Source organism: Polyodon spathula, chromosome 16, assembly GCF_017654505.1.
Source record: "Polyodon spathula isolate WHYD16114869_AA chromosome 16, ASM1765450v1, whole genome shotgun sequence".
NCBI classification, from domain to species: domain Eukaryota; kingdom Metazoa; phylum Chordata; class Actinopteri; order Acipenseriformes; family Polyodontidae; genus Polyodon; species Polyodon spathula.
In genome coordinates, this window is record NC_054549.1 from 28,729,746 (window position 1) to 28,750,850 (window position 21,105).

The following is a 21,105-nucleotide window of genomic DNA, read 5'->3' on the forward strand; positions in this document are numbered from 1 at the left end:
AACACTTATAGAATTGTAATTCAAAACTATGCACTACTTTTTATTGAGAATATCAGTCTTGGGGTTTAAGGAGGTGCATGTTCATCTGTTGGATTTACAGTTGTAAATGGAAGTTGCTTATCCAGTTGTGATTAATCTTGGAACATATACTGTCAGGTTATTTTTATAGCTTGGTAACATATGTTGAATGAAAGTTATTAACAAGCAAATCACATTTTTGGCACATTAACTGAAACAAAATCTCTTGCAGTTTCTCATAATCCTTTTAAAGTAACCTACAGTTGTATCTAAGACAGGGATTTGATTTCAACATGCGTTAGTCTCTCACTTTTTTTTTTTTTGTGCTCGCTAAAAATATTCACTAGATCATTTAAGTAATAATTACTACCACTAGAAATAATTATGAGCACAGGGAAGCAATTATCAGATTTAACTAAAAAATGTTATCAGAATAACATGGAAATTTTCCAATGGCTGTCAATTAACAGTGCTGAAAATAATTGCTTCACATTATCACTAAGCTGGTTATCAGTAATAGTGTACAGTTTGGCTTAACTACAACCCCCCTGTACAAAATAGTTTAATCAATTGTAAGTCAATCAGAAAAATCCCAAACTAAAATCTTTTCACTTTCAAGACTAAAAAGGTATAGTGAAAACTAAATGCCCATCAGAAATGTCACAAAGTGTAAATATATACACATCACTATGTATATATATAAATATATATATATATACGTTTAGGAGTATATATTTCAGGTAAGAGATTTAAATGCATAGAGCTCAACTTTTTTGTGTCAAGGTATCTCTGCAGTATTTTTATGGTACTTGCCATTAATAAAAGACAATAATTGTAATATTGTGTGCATATGTCAATGTTAACTATTTTACGAGCACTTTTTACATTATTTAAAACAAAAATAAAGCTAAACAAAAACATGTGAAACAAATTAGAAATTAAGTTACATTACCAGCCAGAGAAAATATAATGATGTTAGTAAAACTTTTTGGTTTCCATTTTACAAAATCCCCTGAAAATAAACTCTTGTTGCGTCTACAGGGATTTGATTTCTACTCGTAACTGTCCTTGTCTTCTTTATGTCTAACGGAGTTGAGTGCTCGCTAGAAATAGTCTCAAGACTATTTTTTCTCGTACAGACAGGTTTATTATTATTGGCTTCCTGCGTTTACCTAAAAGACCCAGCCTGTCCTCAGCACCACTTTAGCTGTCAAATGCTAGCCCACAAAAAAAAAAAGAAAGTCATGTTCAGTTTTTCTTTGAATTAACCCTGACCCTCCCTCCAGGTATTTAGGACAGTGATGTTACTGCTGTACCACCCTCCTCAGAAACCTGTGCCTGCGTTATCTCAGCAGGGACTGCCAGGAGAAGAAGGAAGGGGGGGGGGGGGTGGCTTAGTGTACACTCTCAGCCAAACATGTTCAAAATATTTTAGCATTCTTTATAAACTTGCAAAAGCATGGCTGCCAAAAGTAAGCTATGCTCAACTGAAGGTCTTCACTGTACCCTAAACCTGCTGCTGCTTTACATACGTCTTTAACAGCTGCTTTCACAGATCAGCATTTATCTTGGACTAATTATTGTTCCAAAGGATAAGTGTAAATATACTTTTCGATTTCTTAGTGCTGTGTAACATTAGCGCTAATCATGGATCTTGGTTACTGCACATTTAAAGTTAAAAGAACATACCTACATTCATACATACACACTGCACACATTTAAAAACAATGTATTATACTTTTTGTTTGTCCTGGATGTACTCCAAAATGTCAAATTTTTGGCAGCAATTCAATTTGAAATAGTCCATCAACAGGATGGGACTCGTATTAGCACTTAACATTATCTTCTGGATTTTAATCCACAGGATCTAACCAAGGGAAATGTATCTGTGCAGTCTTACACCACCCATACCTGGGCACATAGGCATGAGAATGATGTGACTTGCTCTTAACACGCTCGTCTGGGGAAAAGGACTCCTAATTAGAGGCTGCTCGTGCTTGATCATTAAACCTGCTAGGAATGATTACAGTCTGCACTGAGTATTCATTTAGCAACTCCAAGTTTATTGCAAAGTTGTGCACATGGATGGAAAAACCGCAATCGCTAACTGCTGAAATCAAGAGTGACCCACAGTGATTCTTTGTGTTACTGACCTTAGAAGGAGCATAGAAGTCTGAAGGTATGTGTTTCTACTGTTTACCTGTTGTTAGGTTTTAAGTTAAAATGTCTACAGTGATCTGTGCTACTACTGTTTATTTTTATTAAGTTTTGTATGAAACATAAAAATAGTGTCTGCACGTGAACCACCGCCTCCAAAATGCCATCCCATCATCCAAAATATTTTATCTGGTAAATCAGTCGGTCTCATAGTGAGACTTGTTCAACCCCTTCTTTTCTCTATTGGAGAAAACAAGCTGATTCATGAGTGGGTTGATGCTACAGTGGAGGTCTTTCTTTTTTAGCTATCTTGTTTATATGGTCACACCTTAATTTTTATTAAAAATAAATTTGAGTATTCAATATCTATTTAGAACGGGTTGCTCAATCACAGTCCCAGCCATTCCACTTCAGTCCTTCCAGGTAAAAATAAATAACTACTTGAGGATGTTGATAGAGCATTCGTTGGTTCAATTTGAAATGTGTTTGGAACAAAGAGTCAGACTGAAAGGGATGATTTTACCATTCCGTGATTTACAGACAAAGAAAATGTCTAATCTTCAAAAGCAATGAAATGGGAGGTTTTACAAGAGGACACCCAGAGACTAAATTTGACATCACCCCTAGCAAAGTCACCTTTGCTAGCTCACTTCCTCCTTCAATTTAAGTGCTCAATAGATTCAACAAAGCATTAGCAACAACTCTGACAGTTTGAATAGTACAATATGAACAGATATGTTATGGTAGGCCTGAAGGATTTGTATTATATTGGGTTGGGCCAATATAATACAGCCTTGATAATACTTGACATAGAGTCCACAATGTGCTGGAAGGTGTCTCCAGGGATGTTAATCTATTCAGTCAATAATATATCATGCAATTGATGCAGAGGATCTTGATGACAAATGCGTCATTGGTGTTGCTCCCAAAGATGCTTAATTATTTTGAGTTCTCTAGGGGTTGTGGTGTCCACGGAAGATGCCTCAAATCTCTGCTAAGCTCCTCAAATGATTCACACAGTTTTGCCATGGTGGATGGGTGTATTATCATCTTGAATAGCCTTCTTTATATGGGTACAAGTGCAGCATTGCTGGTTCCAAGTCTCAGCTGGAAGGTATAAACCATTGAACTATTGAGAACAGGTGAATATCTTCATCTTCAAGTACAACATGAATGTGTACTAATGAGCACTTCACTGTGGCTGCTGCTGTCATTGTTTTGACTGATTTGAGGCTGCTGACAAATGCTACTCATTAGAGCACCAGATTGACTGTTCTGATGCTGGCTATGAAGAATCGCTAAACTTGCACTAGGTGGGGAGCTATCATTTACCAGAAGGTACAAAGGAAGTAAAGGCAGGTGGTCACTCCTTATTCCCCCCTCAGACAGAAGAGGCATGATTCAGACCCTATCCAAAACTAGATTTATTGTCAAGTGTGGTCTTGTGTCTAGGAAACACAGCAACCAAAGTGGTCAACAAAGTCATTAACGTCCATCAACAAAAATAAAACATTTTTAGAGGTCCAACATGCAGGAAAGGTCCTGTTTACATTTTTTTTTTTATAAAACAGTTTTAGTTTCTAATTCTTTTTATTCACATTTTCTAGTAAAATATTCAATGGATGCTAAAATTAAAGTAAAAGGCTCAAGTAATAATAATTTAATTTCAAACTATTACATTTTACGACAGAACAAAATGCAAGCATGACATTTTCAGTAAAGTAACATTTTATAACAGATCAGCAGGAGCATTAATGAATGAACTGAGCAGTCCTTATTACCACCAGGAACTTTATTAGCATGGACACAAATATATAACATTGCTCTGGACTATCCAGATGTGTCCAAGGGTTGAGTCATTGAACACCCTCTGACTTTTACATCTTTCTCGCATCATTTGTTTTGAAACATAATCATGGATAGAGGATTACTGCAAAGTTATTTCACGTTTTCACTCCTACTCTGTTAAGAGAACGTCTTGACTTAATCTTCATGAATGTCATACTAGGTTCCCTTGCAAATATATAAGTCTCTATCAATATGTCATTTGGAAGAAAAAATGGAAACACTCTTCACAAAGAGACGGGGAGTGAAATTACTGTAATACCACGTCTCCCCTCCTGATCATTTCTAACATTCCCTTATCTAAACTCTAAGCTTGTCAGAGAGTCTCTGTTTTGGGTTACACCCATCGCTCAACCTTGTGTAAGCTAATGGATCTTGTAAGCCATGATAACAGGAAACATTTAAGCTCCTAAGTATTCTTGTATATTCTTGTGTCAGGGGAGAATACCAATACTGTAGTGTCTAAGATCGTAAAGTGTAGCAAAGACATGCAGTGTAAGAACACCATGTTAAATAAGTGGATGAATTCACTGTCATGGTAAATCTGAGACTTTTTTGTACTGACTTCCAAAATCAGGGAGTATAAGCAGTTGTTATGGGAACTCCCCAGTAGAGAACATCCCTTCTGTTAATTGCTACTGAATTACATTAACAGCATTTAAGTGAGTGAAATTCGCCATTAAGGGTATCAGAATCACTCGGACAGCCAGGAAGATTGATTTAATTAATGGGGATTAAGCAGCTGCACATGTGCACCTGTTAGAACAATCCTGTAACCCTTCATGGAAACGGAAAGGAATTCCTAATCCAATACATGGAAATACTGATAATGTACTCATTATGCAAAGGTAAACCAAGATGGTATAGTGATGCCCTCAGAGGACCCTTGCATAGGAAAATACTATTGAGATACAGTAGAAATATACAGTGCTCCCCCTTTATGAGACAGCCCTTTATACTGTGAAACAGGTTCTATAGCGCTATGTTCATGGCTCCCATTTGCCCCAAAATGCCATTAAATTAACACCAGTATTCTTGTTATAAGACAGAACACAAACAGCACGGTCTCTTATCTATGGCTCCTGACTATAGCATTATAAAGGGGGAACACTGTATATATCAGTAACAGAAATATATTGGATTTTGAAGAAATGTTGCAGTGTTTATGATATGGTAGTGCGCTGGCATTGATATGGCACAGTGATGGTACTGCAAGGGTTTACCAGTGTGTATCCTAGTAGCGTTGCTGCACTGTAATCTGCCAATGACTCATACATGGTTGACACAGACTCAATTCTTGTAAAATAAATTCAATTCTCGGGTTCTAAAAATAACAATTTAAAAAATCTTTGTTGTGAATACTGCAGCTGTCCAGTACTTTCGTATTCCACTTTAAAACATTCCCCAACTACACTCCCTAATTAACTGGAAATGCGGACTAGACTGTGCACTGATACCCCGCAATTTGAGCAAATGTCAGACTAATTAATCTTCCCTTGGGCACATACTTATAGGGGGCTTAAACTTTGGAGACCTGTCAGGAAATGTTTTCACCTAATTTCAGGAAAATACCTTGTTTTCTAATTAGGTCTTTCTATGGGTACAGTGGAATTGTGAAAACGTGTTGGTCGTTCAAGGTTTTAGTCTATTAGAGAGACCATGTTATGTGACATAATGTGAAGAGTCTTATAATAACGGTGTATGTGTATGTGTGCATATATATATATATATATATATATATATATATATATATATATATATATATTTGGGTGTGGAGGAAGGCAAAAGGTCACTGAGGCACTTGGAATTTTAATATAAAACATTGTGGCCATACCTGGGTTTTACCTTTGACAGACACAGAGATATATATGCCCATAATGTCTGTGAGATATTCATTCCAGGACCTGCCTCTGTCTCATTGCACTGGTAAATTGGCTGTGCTTTCCAAGCAGACAGAGGCTTTAGTCTGCATGGTTACACCAGTGGATAGCTCTGCATCCATGACTACAATTCTCAGATTTACTGTAATAAGGAAGTTTGTATTTATTTAGGTATATACCGTCTAACAAATATTTTGCTGAAAAAATACAGGTGCTCTGAAGCAGCAACGAACAACAGCAACACCTTTTGTAGTTTAATTTTTCAATTCATGTAGACAGATAATTGAAGTGACGTACAATTTGCACCAGTATGAACCAAAACTAAAACAATTCCAAAAGGATTACAAAAAATGTTTTTTTAAAAAGTATTTCAAAAGTTGAAATAGACACACTAGGTAATTCAGGAAACAAAGGTAAGGCCTTTTTATCTTTTTTAATTTAGAGGTCAGCAATTATTTTTTATTATTTTCTCCCAATTTAGAATATCCACGTATTATTTAAGCTCAGCTCTCCGCTACCACCCCCGCGCTGACTCATGAATGGCGAAGACGAGCGCAAGCTGTCCTCCGAAACGTGTGCCGTCAGCCGACCGCTTCTTTTCAATCTGCAGACTCACCATGCACCTCAGAGCTACAGCGTCGGAGGACAGTACAGCTCTGGGCAGCTTACAGGCAAGCCCGCAGGCGCCTGGCCAGACTATAGAGGTTGCTAGTGCACAGTGAGCCGAGGACACCCTAGCCGACACCCCCCCCGGGTGGCGCTCGGCCAATTGTGCGCCGTCTGCTGGGAACTCCTGTCCACAGTCAACAATGGAATAGCCTGGACTTGAACAGGCGATTCCCAGGCTATAGGGCACAGAGTGCCTTTACCGTATACGCCACGCAGGAGCCCCATAAAGCCTTTTTTATTATGGTTAGGTCCTAAATGTGTAACCTTGTGGCACCAACAGATACAAAATTAGGCAGAGTACAAGTTTAAAGCAATACTAAATAGATAGGATCTAATAAGGAGTGATTTTCCTAATGCCTGTAGTGAACGTGCTCCAGTGTGATGAAACGCAATAGCTGAAAGAAAGGGCTGCTACCATGGGTGAGATTGGGGAAAGTGTGGAATGCACTAAAGGACAGCATCCTTACAATAGACAGTTCAAATGTGTAAACAAGATATACAGATCACACAGGAAGACACATTGCTAGTATATCAGATACCTATCTCTGGAATATTCCTGTGAATGTTCCCTTGCAGGAAAGCAGTAAGTGTGTGTGTTTTTTTTTTTAATACAAAATCCAAAGATTTATTTTACATTTGCTCAGCAAACAGGTCCTCCATCATATATCTCGCCCACAGGACACCCATTAAATGAAGTGGAATGTCACTCTGCGCTGTAGTCTAATGTTGACACAACAGTTAGTAATCCCCACTGGTCTGATAATCCTATCTTCTTCTGCAGTGCTGATGGGCAGGTTAGTGGCAATAGTTGAGCCTGTTGGATAAAGGCTGTTAAATATAAGCACAATTAAAAGTGTAGTCAATAAGATGGTTTCAAAGTCCCATTTTCACTACTCTGCTTATCGTGCTATTGAACCTACAGTGGTTAAACTGGTACAGAATATTATCTTTTGCTGGCTATAGAGAGACTAACTTATCTAATTAAAACTTGAGTTAACATGATGTCTAATGCACAATATTATTATTATTATTATTATTATTATTATTATTATTATTATTATTATTATTATTGTTATGTATTTATATGTTTCTAGAATACATTTTGCATATATTGGTATATGGCCCTTTATTTCCAGCTCATCAGGCATGTGGGAGAACAGCGAACTTGTTCTTTATACATTTAAAGAGGGCTTGAGTTTGTTTAAACTGTTTGTAGTTCAATCTATATAAGCAACAGATAAGTTGGTGTCCAGATGGCACCAGACACAGCACTTTTTAATCTTCTGTTCATAGAAACCAATCTACGCAAAACAGAGCTGGGCACTGCTGGATAACAGCAAGGAAGCACATTAGCTGGGTGTTTTGTAGAGATATCGCAAGTCATTGTTGTGAGTTAACTGTGGTCATATGAATGGTCCTGTATTTAACTAGGTCAGCTGACAATGCAGTTATGCTGTTATGTTGCCAAAGTGTTAGCTGGGAAAACAAAAACAAAACAAAAAAACAACAGTAAAGTGATTTTTAGTTATTTGTTTATTTAGCAGACACATTTATCCAAGGCAACTTACAGACTCTAGGGTGTGTGAACTATGCATCAGCTGCAGAGTTACGACAACAACGTCTCACCAGAAAGCTGGAGCACAAGGAAGTTAAGTGACTTGTTCAGGGTCACACAATGAGTGAGCTGGGAGTTGAACCGGGGACCTCCTGGTTACAAGCCCTAACCACTGGACGACACAGCCTCCTTATGAACTCTCATAATGACTTACACTGAAATACTGCACAAACCCATATTATTACAAATGCCTGAGAAAGCTTTTTGTTGCCATGTAGATCCTAACCACATTATAGTCACTTAAATGCATTTACACTGAAAATGGCAATACTGGGAAATGGTAGCCCAAGGGCAGCTACAGTAGCACTATAAGGAGGAACTATAGATTTCTATCCACAAAAGCTTTAACTCCTGAGGTATTTAAAGAATGTTTCAATAGATTTAACACCATGTCATATACATGAAACTGTTTGCAGTTTCTTTCCATTTTCAGGCATATTTAATATTTATTAAAATCGAGGTCAAAAGGTCACTTGAATACCCTGGAAATATACCCGGGGGGGACATCTTGTTTTTGCAAATTCCTTTCAAAAGCTTTTCTGTGGTTTTAGCATGGTAACAGTTTAAGAAAAGCATGGTAATCCATAACTTTGCATGGGGAAAAGCTTGATGAAGCCAAGAAAATCATTGTGAAGCCATTGTGAAAGTGTTATAAAACAATGGGGAGCGCGGTAAAATACTATTGTATACTTTTATAAGGGACAAGAAGGGAAGAGGCCATATATTTGAGTTCTCAGAGCTTTTACTGTTTTTGTGGAGGACTTTAATGCTATTGATCTCTTTCATTGTAACACGGCTGCAATTAAAGACATCCTAGTGTACTGAACATAGCTTCTTAGCAGCCAGCTTCTTTGTACAATGATTCAACGGTGCTTGTAACAGAAGTGTCAGCCTCTGTATTTACTTGGATATCTGGCATCTGGCATTGGGGAACCTTCTTCAAATTAGCCCTTATATCTGAAACTGGGTGGGTGCTGTTGGTAATACATGTTGTTTTCTTCTTGGAGGAGAAAACAGAAAAAAAAAAAAACAGAACCGAAAATCCTGAGATCATTCATGTTGAAATCCTGAGAGCATTCATGTTGAAATCCTGAGAGCATTCATGTTGAAGAGGTCAGAATGGATGTCATATGTGGGTGTAAAACCAAACATAAGAAAACCCCCTACCTCCCATACCAGTGCATTTTTAACTAAAGAGGGTTTTTGGACTTCAAAGTAGGAATGTTAACTAGATACAAGAAAAAATGCCTAAGAGGTAAATTGCATGCTGGCCAGCTAGAAGTGCATTGAACTGTGAGGAGTACAGGTTCTGTAGAAGTCCATCATGTTCTCATTGTTGCACAGTTAGAATTAGAACACTAATGCCCTTACTGGCACGTCACATTTTCCAAGTGAGGCTGAAACATTTCAGGTGAAGATGTTATCACTTAGGAAGTTTGTTTATACTTTCAGACTCCCTGTCTGACATTGGTTAGAAACACTGTGCCACACTTGTGTGTTTTCACAATGTTTTCTTCTTTTTTTTTCAGTCAGCCCTGTGTTGGCAATTTGCGATTAGTTACTCATGTTTGGACTTGGAATTGCATGTATTTTAATTATTTTATTTGTGCCACATGAAAGTTAAGATGCTAGATTCATGTTATTAACACTATTTTTCTGAAAGGGAAAAAAAAAAAAAAAAACAACGCTTAAATTCTAGCTAATTAGAAACTTATAGACTCCTTAATTAAATCCCTGTGCTGGATTTCTCATTTGTCTACAATAATATGATGACAAAACAAACAAAACATCCAGGGTTCAGTATATTTACAATATGCATTACATGGAAAACGTGCCTAATCACTGTATAATTGGCCTCAATCTGATAGAGGTATGGGTTTTGGTATACTAATATATAGAGAATGATATTTTGACGTTTGAGATCCTTTAGAAAGTTCACCTCATACCCAATTTCTTCAGTATAAAGAATTCTGCAGTGAATAGTCATACATCACAGCCAGAAGCTAAAAACAGCCATATTCAAGATGGTTTGACTTTGGGAATAGGTAGCTGACTGCAGTCAGCAGGATTCACACAGGCAGAATAGGTGCATTTAATTACAAGAAAAACCATGGCCAACCGTCTAAAAAAACAAGCCTTCCTGGCTTCCTCTTTATTAGAATACTGTTACAGATAAATTGTTTGATTACCTCATTTCCTGATCATCACTTATTCATTTGGCTATTTGTTTGGATCACCTTTTACACCTTTAAAGATTTTGGTGCCACTTTTTAGAAATAAATGTTTGTAAACTTGTTTGTAATGTTTTTTTCTTTCATACATAGATGCACCATTTTGTGTAAACTAGCATTTTGTATAATGGAATGATATGGCTTAGAATCCATACAAGCACAGTATTATCACAAAGAGTGAACTAATTTTGCTTCATAAAGCCGAATGAAACCTGTTGAATAATGTTACATATTGCTTTGTAGTTTTCCATATACTTAACAAAAAACTGACAAATTAAAAAATGTGACATTTCGAAATCTAACATGAAATATTGTACTGTATTAAGGCTTCTGTTAGACTTTTCCGACACCAGTTTATTTGATTACATGATAAATAATCCTAAATTATAAAAATAAAATATCTAAATTATGTTCATTTCATTTTTTTTTAAATTTATTTATTTATTTATTTTTATGATGCCTCAATCCTAAAATTCTAGGTGATACAAAACTTGTGGCCATAGCTGTAGACACCCCTCTGTTGAGGCCTCATGCACTAAAGCTTCATGAATACAATCCGATTTTATATATAATATATTTACAGTATGATGTATATAGAAGTCCCTAAAACAGTACTCAGATAAGGAATTTAGCTTCAGTTTTTCTTATATTGCACTGCCTGCTGTGACTGGCTATTAGTCATACAAAATGAGAATTCTTTAAGAGAACAGAGAGGACAACTGATCATTACTGAGAGACGTAATCTACTGGTACCTCCTGGTGTGTTTCAACACCAACCCTCCTCCTCTGGCTGTGAAGCAGAACAAGGGATAGATTCAGCTCGGGAAAGGATCTTTTTTAAAGGCAAGCTGTCTCTCAGACACCATTCTTTAAATCGCTATTTACCAACCCAGTTACGTGACAAAATCTTCAACAGATGCCTAGTTAGTATTCACTTGCAGTCAACTTGTAGAGTTCTTGAAAAGACTGTCAATTAATTTCATTCAGCTTCGATCAATAGGACCAATAGGGCACTGTGAGTTGAGCAGCAGGCTTACTGTACAGACCCTGGCATCTTCTCTTAGTTGCCAAGGTGTGCTGGTGCCAATGTTTAGTACACAGCCAAAGCACTGTCAGGAGCCTAGAGATTTCTTTTCAGGAGCCAAAATTGGCAGTCTGGGGTCGGTTTGATCATCCTAGGAAAAAGGCTATTCATAGCTACTGTCTTCTCAAATTAGTTTTGATTCACCTCTAAAGAATATATGACGTGGGCTTGTATTTAAAACAGTGTTCCACATTCAAGACCTATAAGTAAATGATTAGGCTGGCTTCAATCCCAATAGCTCAAACAGTACTTCTCTGTGGCATGTTTTAATGTTTTTGTGCTCATGAGTCATGATAGAAGGATAGATTGAGAGCACTGCTGACTGTAGGCTCTTGTTAATCCCTGAGTTTCTTCAAAGTGGGTAGTGATTACAGCAGCAAGCCTCTCCACATACTGCAAATCTGTTGAACCCCCTGACCAAAACACAACACTCTCTTTGGGTAGGAATGAGGTAATTTCATCTCTGGGCAACCTCACTCTTTTTGTTAAATACTTTTTTTTTTTCATACCTGCCATCCTTCAGTTGAGAGAGTGGCCTGTTTTGGTTTTTGCTGTAACAGGTTGAATAACAATCATTAAATGAATTTTCAGGATTGAGTGTACTCTTTCAGCTTTATAGTAGCATGGGAAGGTTACATACAGTTATGGCCAAAAGTTTTGAATCACTCAAAAAAATGAACACATTTTGCTCCATGAAGCCGATTGAAACCTTCTGAATAATGTTACGTACCGCTTAGTAGTTTTCCACGTACTTAACGAAAAACTGATAAAAATGTAAAAATGTGACACTTCGAAACATCAAATATTGTATTGTGTTAAGGCTTCTGGTAGACTTTTGCGATATAATTTAGTAGTTTCTTTGATTACATGATAAATAATCTAAATTATAAAAGTAAAATATAAATGATGTTCATCTAGTTTTTTTTTTTTTTTTTTTTTTAATGATGTCTGAATCCTGCAAAACTTGTAGCTGTACACACCCCTCTGTATACGACAAGGCCTCATACACTAAAGCTTCATGAATACAATCCAATTTTATATATAATTAATTTATAGTATGATGTACATAGAAGAAGAAATATAACAAGGGTGTTACATTTCTGGCTGGGAGCATGCAATATATTAATTCAGGGAGATTATTTGGTATTATTTATTTACTTATTTGGCAAGAGTCTTTATCCAGAATTGATGATTTATCAGCACAGGGGACTTAAATCCTTATGCTTATCCTAGTTAGAGGAGGAAACATGCAATATATATCTATCTGCAGAGAAGGAAAAGGACTCTTGTTCAAGGTGAATGTGGAAAGATTTGAATTTATTGTCTTTGCTGTGCTAGTAGAGTAATTCTGAAGAGGGATCTCTTTACCAGCTGTGAGAAAATGATAATGCTTTATTTGAAACGGACACTCGTGACACCTTCATAAAAACAGCGGAACAATGTAAAACAATGTACGCAATCCTTCATAATCTCTTTGAAAACAGACATAACATGCATATGAATTTTTATGACATGTTGTCATAACATTTATTACAAACCAAAGTGCTGGAATTGGAAATTCAGCATTTCGAGTTTGTGATTTGTAGTCATCAACGCCTTGCCTATAATTAAGTAATGTCATTTTTTGCAGCAGTGGAGTAACTAATGTGTGGATTGTATGTTATTGATACTTGTGTGAATGTTGTGTGTGATTTTCAAAGTGATTTTGAAGGATTATGCACAGTGTTATACAATAGTATGTAACCTTTCTGAAAGCATTATGAATGCTACATTGGATTCAGTTTAAAGAAAATGTTACCAAAGCAATTACTGTTAGAAGGCATTTTAATCTGGATGTTTCCTTTGCCGGGACAAAGACAGCATTCCTGTACATTCATATTTACTTCCAAACTATTTCAAGGTGTTTTAATGAAACAGCTTTATCATATGTGTTACTTTATTCAATTTAATTTAACTCTAACTTGATTAATCAATTAAAAATGAATTGATTAAAACTAGTGGGATTGGCACTAATAGCTGGTTGCAAAAAGTATTTTATTTTTAAATACTCTTGAAGTTACCAGTTTTATATGGTTAATGGTTTATATGGTTTGTATGGTTAAAATGTTATGAGTTATGCATAACATAATTAAAACTAACTTTGGGGATGTAATAAAACAAAACAAAATAAAAAGTTATTTCTCAGAGGGCTAAACACTGGGAATATGTTAAAGTGAATTTAATTGAACCAGCAGGACTAATGTGGTGTGGGATATTTATTTTGCTGTGCAGAAGAAATAACAACAACCAACAACCAAGCTGCCATAGATTTCAAAAACAGTATTTCAGCTTACTTTCCTTGTGTCTAATGTGCATGGGTCTGGGCGGTTTGAAAGGCTGCTTATATACCTTCAGATCTGTACTTAAAAATGGTCGTTGGTGAAAGTATTGTATTTCCAGAGGATTTAGAAACGTGTTTTGTTCACTTTTTCTTCTGATTACAGTAATCAAGAAAAGGGAAAACATCTGTTAAGAAATACTTGAAGGTTTCAGATAACGACTACTTAAAATGTACTTTTTCATTTTCTGTTTTAGGAGAGAATTTCGACTACAACTGTAGATATAGTTTCTTCCTTTGCCATTGAATCCAGCTGGCCACTGAAACCAAAAGGTATGCTCCTTCTGCTGCCTGAAGCAGTGTGTCCCCTTCTATTCCACAAATAAGGCTTTTATATGGATGTGTTTCACCTGGAGATCTGATTTTTTTTTATGGGATTGTAAAATTTCAACCTTCTGAAGTATATAAAAACTATAGGATCATGTTCTGGCAGTAAATGAAACAGTTTACCTAGATATTAAACTATTTAATGACCTCAATTTGGGATTCCTAAACCAGCATCAACTACATTTATAAATAGCAAACTGCAATAAAATAGAGCGAGTTGAACCCAAACTTGTTTTTGAATAGCTGATAATATGCAATTAACAATGTTAAAATTCTATGCAACAAAAGCAGAATGATTAAACACACATCAACCTAATTATTAAAACAGTACACAGTAAAAAATAGTTTGTTCTATTGTATTAATCCAGCTTGTCTTCTTTTTCCACTGTTGTTTAACAATGCTTAGAGATTTCATTCAGCTACCGAGCAATTGCATTTGTATTGCGGAAATGCTTTTTCTAAAAAGAAAAAAAGTTTTAACGAGCATTCCATTAAGATAAGTATAAATAATACATGAAAAACAGTCGTAAAGGATTTGTCAGCATTTCAGTACATCTTGTTTAAAAATGTCATACCATGCATAGAACATGTGACGCAATTGTAAAAAAAAAAAACAAAAAACAACAGCACTTTTTATGTTCCTGAGTACAGTCTTCATTTTTATTAAAACCATAATATGGTTTAATATGGTCACTGTTGATTGTTTAAAAAACTATTCCCTTTGGAAAATAAAACCCTAGAGAGCTTGCTGAACACCAGTTATATATCTAGAATAAAGAACCGTCACAACCACAGCACAGGGCTGGGGACCTTTTACCTAATGAAGGCCAACACTTTAGTGTAAATATCTTTGGAAGTGCTTTCCTTTACAGTTTAATGTCACAGTCACCCCACATTGTAATGAGCTAGAAAACAGTCAAATAAAGTGAAGGAATCTCCGTCAATTAAAAAAAGGATTTGTTGTGTAACCAAGCTAAGGTTTATTGTTTGTTTGAAACGGACGATTAATGGCCTGATAAAGTTTGACAAATTCGAGCTGTGAGATCTCTGAATCCATATGTTATCCTCTACACTGTCTCATTAGCAGCAGGGACAGAAAACTGAGACTGTGCCAAAAAGGGCTTAGTGTATAAATTACAGCAGGGTTACTGCATGTTGATGCAGGGCGCAGTAGGGCATTAAGGTGATGTGGTGCCCTCCTATTAATCCTGTAATTGAAAACCTGGAGCAACAGACAGCTGTTACTTGTTTTGCTATCATGGATGCTATTCATTACTTCAGAGCAGTGCTATACTGCATTTGGGCCCTTTTCCGTCTTTAAAAAGTTTAGAGAAAATAAACACCCCACCCACCCCCCCCCCCCCACCCCCCTGGGGGGACTTAGTTCTTCTTTTGAACTCTTAAAGCAATGGAGCATTCCAACTGTTGAGCCAAGACCCACTGCTTACAAATTCTAGGACTGTGCAAGATGCATAGTTAAAGCACCCTGTTTACTTTTGGAATGTTTAGTGAAGTGATTTTTTACTTTATTTTTTAAGTGCTTAAAAAATGTATGATCTATGATGGACACTTCGTTAGCCACTAGTTCAGCCGTTAAACAGCTGTTGTTTTTCAATGTTGGCATTACCACTGACTAGGGAATGAAAAACAGATGCAAAATCCACAGGCTTGTTTACTCTTGACTCACTCTGGTTAGATTAAGTCGTAGCAAGCAGCTAATGCATTCTGTATTGTATACAATATCTCTCTCTCTATCTATCTATCTATCTATCTATCTATCTATCTATCTATCTATCTATCTATCTATCTATCTATCTATCTATTCAGCATGATATTCAGCTGGTGTAGTGCTTATGATGCAGAACTACACTCTCAATATTTTTGTTACACTATCTCTATGATGTTATGGAATTCTAAAGTGTTTCTGTGCTGCTCCTGCTCGTATCTCATTGGCTCCCTTCCTTACACTGGGACTGCTTCCTTGTCACTAGGAGGTAGTCTTTTTATTCAGATTGTTTATTCAGTCTGAAATGTGTTAACTAGACAGACATTAAAGATAAATAGACAACTTTTTTCCGGTCTTGCATTCCCCTTCTGATTAATTCCTGGTTCCATTTAGTTTAATATGATGTACAGTAGATTAGATTAAGTATCAAATGCCACATGTTGACAGTTGCTCCCTAGACTGTTAAAGTTTACTGCCAGACACACAACTTAACAGCCTCACAGATCCCTCCCAGCACCTGGACCTGTTATCAGACCATCACGATTAATTCAGACCCAGGCTGTAGGCCAACTGCAGTCAAGAGTCTGGAGACCTGGAATTAAACGAGAAAGATTTACAATTTTACAGGGAGAGTGCTGTAAAACTGCCACCTGATCTGATTAGCTAGATTTAAACTATCATGACTTTAAAAGTTTTGTACAATAAATCAGTCTGAAAAACATCAATGTGCTGAGACATCTAGTATCGCTTTTTAAGTGGTTAATCTGGGAAGGCTGCACACACTTAGGAACTCAACCAAGACCTCCTCCAAAAGCTAGGGATTCGTTAGGACTCAGTGGTCTGCATATATGTAGACATATATAAGATTGTGCTTTTAATCGGCATTCTGTTCATGGTTTGACAATATCTATGGTAGATGTAAATATGAATCCTTGATCTTTCTTAGTACCTTTGTATGAAGACATTTTGTCTGAAAGGCTATGAAGGAAAACAGCTCACATCTCTTATACACAGTACTAAAACCTTTTGCATGTAACACTGTATTCCTAGATGGTTATGTAAATGTTGCACTCTGTACAATGTTAATGGTAATGGTTTGAGGTCTCCGAGACCTCTTTAGAAACATGATACAGGAACTCATAAGAACTATCCTGATGTGAAATGATTTAGATTAAAACAGCTTTAGAAACATCAGTCCTTACAAATGTTAAGGACTTTTGAAGCTTGCAGATGGATATCTTTATGATTCATTAACAGAACAGCTGCGGGAGACTATTTATTGTTTCTAAATAGAGCTGATTTTTCAACGCTGCATATAATCCAATCCAATACAAACTGGATTTATACAGGGTCATTAAAGTGCAGGAATCCCAAAGTGCCTGACATGAGAAAGCCTCAGGTCTTAAACAATTGCAATAAGTCAGATTGCCAATCGCTGCTTTGAAATCCATTTCTTACCCATTCATATCTTTATTTGCTTTATTTCTGGTCCAGAAATCTGATGGTTCTGCAGAATATTGAAAAGTTCTAATACAACACCTTTACTCGAGGTCACATGGTCTGAATGCAGCTAACTCTTTGGCGTACATTTCAACTACTTGAAGTGATTAAAAACCAGGAAACAGCTAAAATATCAGCATATTCCAAACTGAAAAGTAAAATACAAGCAAAGAACGTATAGAACTTCAACAGAATATTGCTGGTTGGTACTTAATTGTCTTGGAAAATATGTCAGGGGTAATTGAAGCCTAGGCTCTTCACAGTGTTTGAATGGAGTTTGCCTCCTTCAGCTTTATCTTATCTGTTTAAGTAAGTGCTTCCCAAAGCACTGCTGATTTGAATGTGCCATGCATTGAGAGGTGTTGTCGACGTCATTAAAACCAATGTTGTGGAATGTTAACTAAAAGACATCTGTTGAGGCTTAACACAGGATATACTTTTTAGTTGTTATCTAGAGCTGAGGTCAGTGTTGGTACTTTTGTAACAGCATGGATGCCCCTAGTGGGACTTCTACTGCAGCTGAATGTACCACAGATAAAGCTAGGACCCATTACCTATAGCTCGACTGTGTCAATCGATGATCAAAATAAGGTGCGCATTCATGCTTAAATGAGCACTTCTCTAGATCCCCTAGTGGGCGAGTGAGAGGGTATGAGTGAATGCCTTATAAATGAGATCAACACAATTTGCTACAAAGGAACATGGAATAAATCAGGGAATTAAATCCACATGAATTAACAAAGCTGAATTCTAAATTAATTCCTTCAGAACTTGGAGGACATGCATAAGATACTCGGTTGTGGCGTCCAGCCGGAATTCATTACGAATTTGTGGCCGTTGTTTTAAATTGTTACCCTCTCAGTTTGCAGGTTCCCCTTAGGGTGATGTTGTAAGGCAGCGTGACTCTGGAATCGAGATGGGATTTCTGACTGTGTTGCCCAGGAGGAGGGCACTGCTCCTCTGTCTGCTTATCCAGCTTCTCCAGGTGGCCTCCTGGAGCTCAGCTTGGACTCCGGGGGCGGCGCGCCTGCGCCTCTCATACCGAGGTAACCTTGTGATATGTGCTGTGCAGTACTGAGGAGTTATTGAACTGCATTCACTTGGTCTACTATGTCATTTATAATGATGTCCTTCTCTTAGCTACTGATTTCCCACGTTATATGTCCATTGCTACCAAGTTTTACAGGGAATTGTCCAGTGAATAGGCCTATTATAAAGCAGTTACTGTATAAGACAAGGTAAAGCCAATTAAATCTTTATGCTAGAAACAACTAATGCCATAAATCCACCTCCTCTCAAGATTATAAAACTCATTTGACCTTTTAATGTTGTTGAGACTGTCATATTCTTATTAGAAAGTACAATGGGGGCTCTTTTCACAAAGTGTTAACTCATTAGTCATTTCAAAACTATATTTGCGAAGTCATTTTGAACAGTCTAGAAGTGTCATGAATATCAAGCATTAAAACCAACTTTGATTTAAAGCTTCTCAAAACCTGGTTGAGATGAAGACAGGGCAATCACTGTAGTTAAGCACTATTTGACACTATTTTGGGCCTATGAGAGTTCTCTATAGATACCTTATTCAGAACACTGGAGTGCCATTGGTATTTACTTGACGTCACTGCAAGGTATGGTGGATGGTGCCTAAGTAGCGTATCCAGCGTATCTTGTAGAGGCCGTCCCCAGAAGACGTCGATAGGCTTTGCCCTTGAAGCCCGGAATGTGCCCTGCTAATGTATCAGGCCACATTTTTTTTTTGTGATATACATTGAGAATTTGACTTCCAAGAATCTTGCAATTCACATGGAACATGGTGAATACTTGTTCCTCAGTAATGTATCCGGTTTCCAAAATATTTCACATTGGCATCATAATACAAACAATATTGTTTTTTTTTTTTTTTTTTCTTAAAACATTTATGATTATACATAAAGCAATACTTAGGTAATCAAAGGTAGTTTACTATTCCACTTTCTATAATGTTAGTGTTTAAAGTTGTTTTCAATGCTTCAATTGTGCTAAACTTTCAATTGTGCAGATTTTGTTTTCAATTCATGGATAGTTAATTAAGGATAGTAGTTGTTCTTCATTGTACAAAATGTTCATATAGTTAAACTGCTAGTTTGTAGAGGATTAAAGTAGGAAGGAATGGAATGAAGTGAAGAGACCAGCCAGCCAGACAATGTGTGTCTTTGCTTTACTTCATCCATGTCCATGGGAAAGTTAGGGTAGTGGTCATTCAGGATGTGTAAGGCTGCGCTCAGACTTTGGAGTTGTGAATGACCTTGACCTGGTCAATACAAGAAATGGGCTGAAGTGAAGTCTTTTTGGATTGAAAGCCACTGTATCTGAAAACTCAGAGGTCAGCTTCTAAATAGTGTCGTGTTTCTGGCAGATGTTTCAGCATAGCTCATTGACTATGATACATTGTTGATGTCATCTTAATGTTTGCACAGGAGGTTTAAATAGATACCGTCTTAGACTGGAATGCCAAAGTTAATTTATAGTGACTGCCTTATTATCTTGTAATTTATTTCCTTAACTTGAAAATGAAAATGGCTCAATGCAGGATACATTTTACTGATTCTCTTTGTATAAGCTTATCTGAGTATTTTAATGGGGAATAACAATACATGCTGTATAAGTGAAACAATTGGAGGTAAACTGTAGTTACATTCAGTGCAGGCAAAAACAGTTTGACTTATCTCAAGTTGTTGCTTCCATATATATATATATATATATATATATATATATATATATATATATATATATATATATATATATATATTATGTTAAGTGTTGCCTACTTTTGTACTTTACAAAGAAGGATGTTTGTTTTAGTGTTTGTTACAGAAAACATATGTTGAAAAAAGAACAAGTTAATAGCACCATACTTCAGAGTAATATAAAACCTATTTGGAAAACAGAAGATACCATCAGGCCTGGGCAAGCATTGATTAGGCATGCCAGTACTTCTCTTGAGTGACACCCTTATCAGGGGGCGGGCTCGCAATATAATCTACCACCACCAAGGTGTCGGAATTAGTTTCTCAATTCCAGTAATGCATACAGTAGACAAGACCAGTCATGGAGCATATATTAGTTTACCTGCATGAACTGGGAACAGCTCAACCATACTTAGGATGTTGGACTGGATACATACTAAGAATGACAGACATTGCTTGTTTTCCTTTGGCAGAGATCCAAACTTTTGAACCCAGAAGGACCTGTTTTTGAAGCAATTGAAAAGGCAAGGGTACATTTTCAAGAATAAAGCAAATATAATGGTTAAAAACCCTTATGAAAAATAATTAGCATTCCCCCCCTCCATGTGTTTTTTTCTATGCTTATACTATGCATTTCTGTCATGTAATTGACCCTGTTTATCATACCTTTCTGTGCTTTCCCATGCTTGCCTGTGCTTTCACTATGATTTACTACCCTTTGCTAAACAGAAAGGTCACAGTTATCAAAACAGGGCTTCAAGAGAGGTAGCCTCGCCCTTAGATACCAAAGCTGAGCGATGACCTCCTCATTTGTGTGTGACCTGTACCTTTTAAAATAACAATGTGCTGTGGAAAAGTCCAAGATGAAATTGACATGCAGTGTGTTGGACCTCTGAAAGAAGTCCAGCTCTAGTTAGAAGATGGATATTAAGCAGGATTGTGGGACT

General features: G+C 36.7%; 1 protein-coding gene across 3 annotated transcripts in view; it reads left to right on the forward strand.

Moving 5' to 3' along the window:
• The window catches only part of LOC121329127 (semaphorin-3D-like), a 48,768-nt gene that overhangs the window by 3,692 nt on the left and 23,971 nt on the right, over positions 1-21,105 (forward strand). For 2 of the 3 annotated variants that reach the window (XM_041274501.1, XM_041274503.1), the window contains exons 2-3: positions 14,074-14,149; positions 18,292-18,475. In XM_041274501.1, coding sequence (XP_041130435.1) covers positions 18,346-18,475 — 130 coding nt within the window. In that variant the 5' untranslated portion in view covers positions 14,074-14,149; positions 18,292-18,345. The remainder of the gene's footprint in view (positions 1-14,073; positions 14,150-18,291; positions 18,476-21,105) is intronic. The other variant, XM_041274502.1, reaches the window with a different exon arrangement.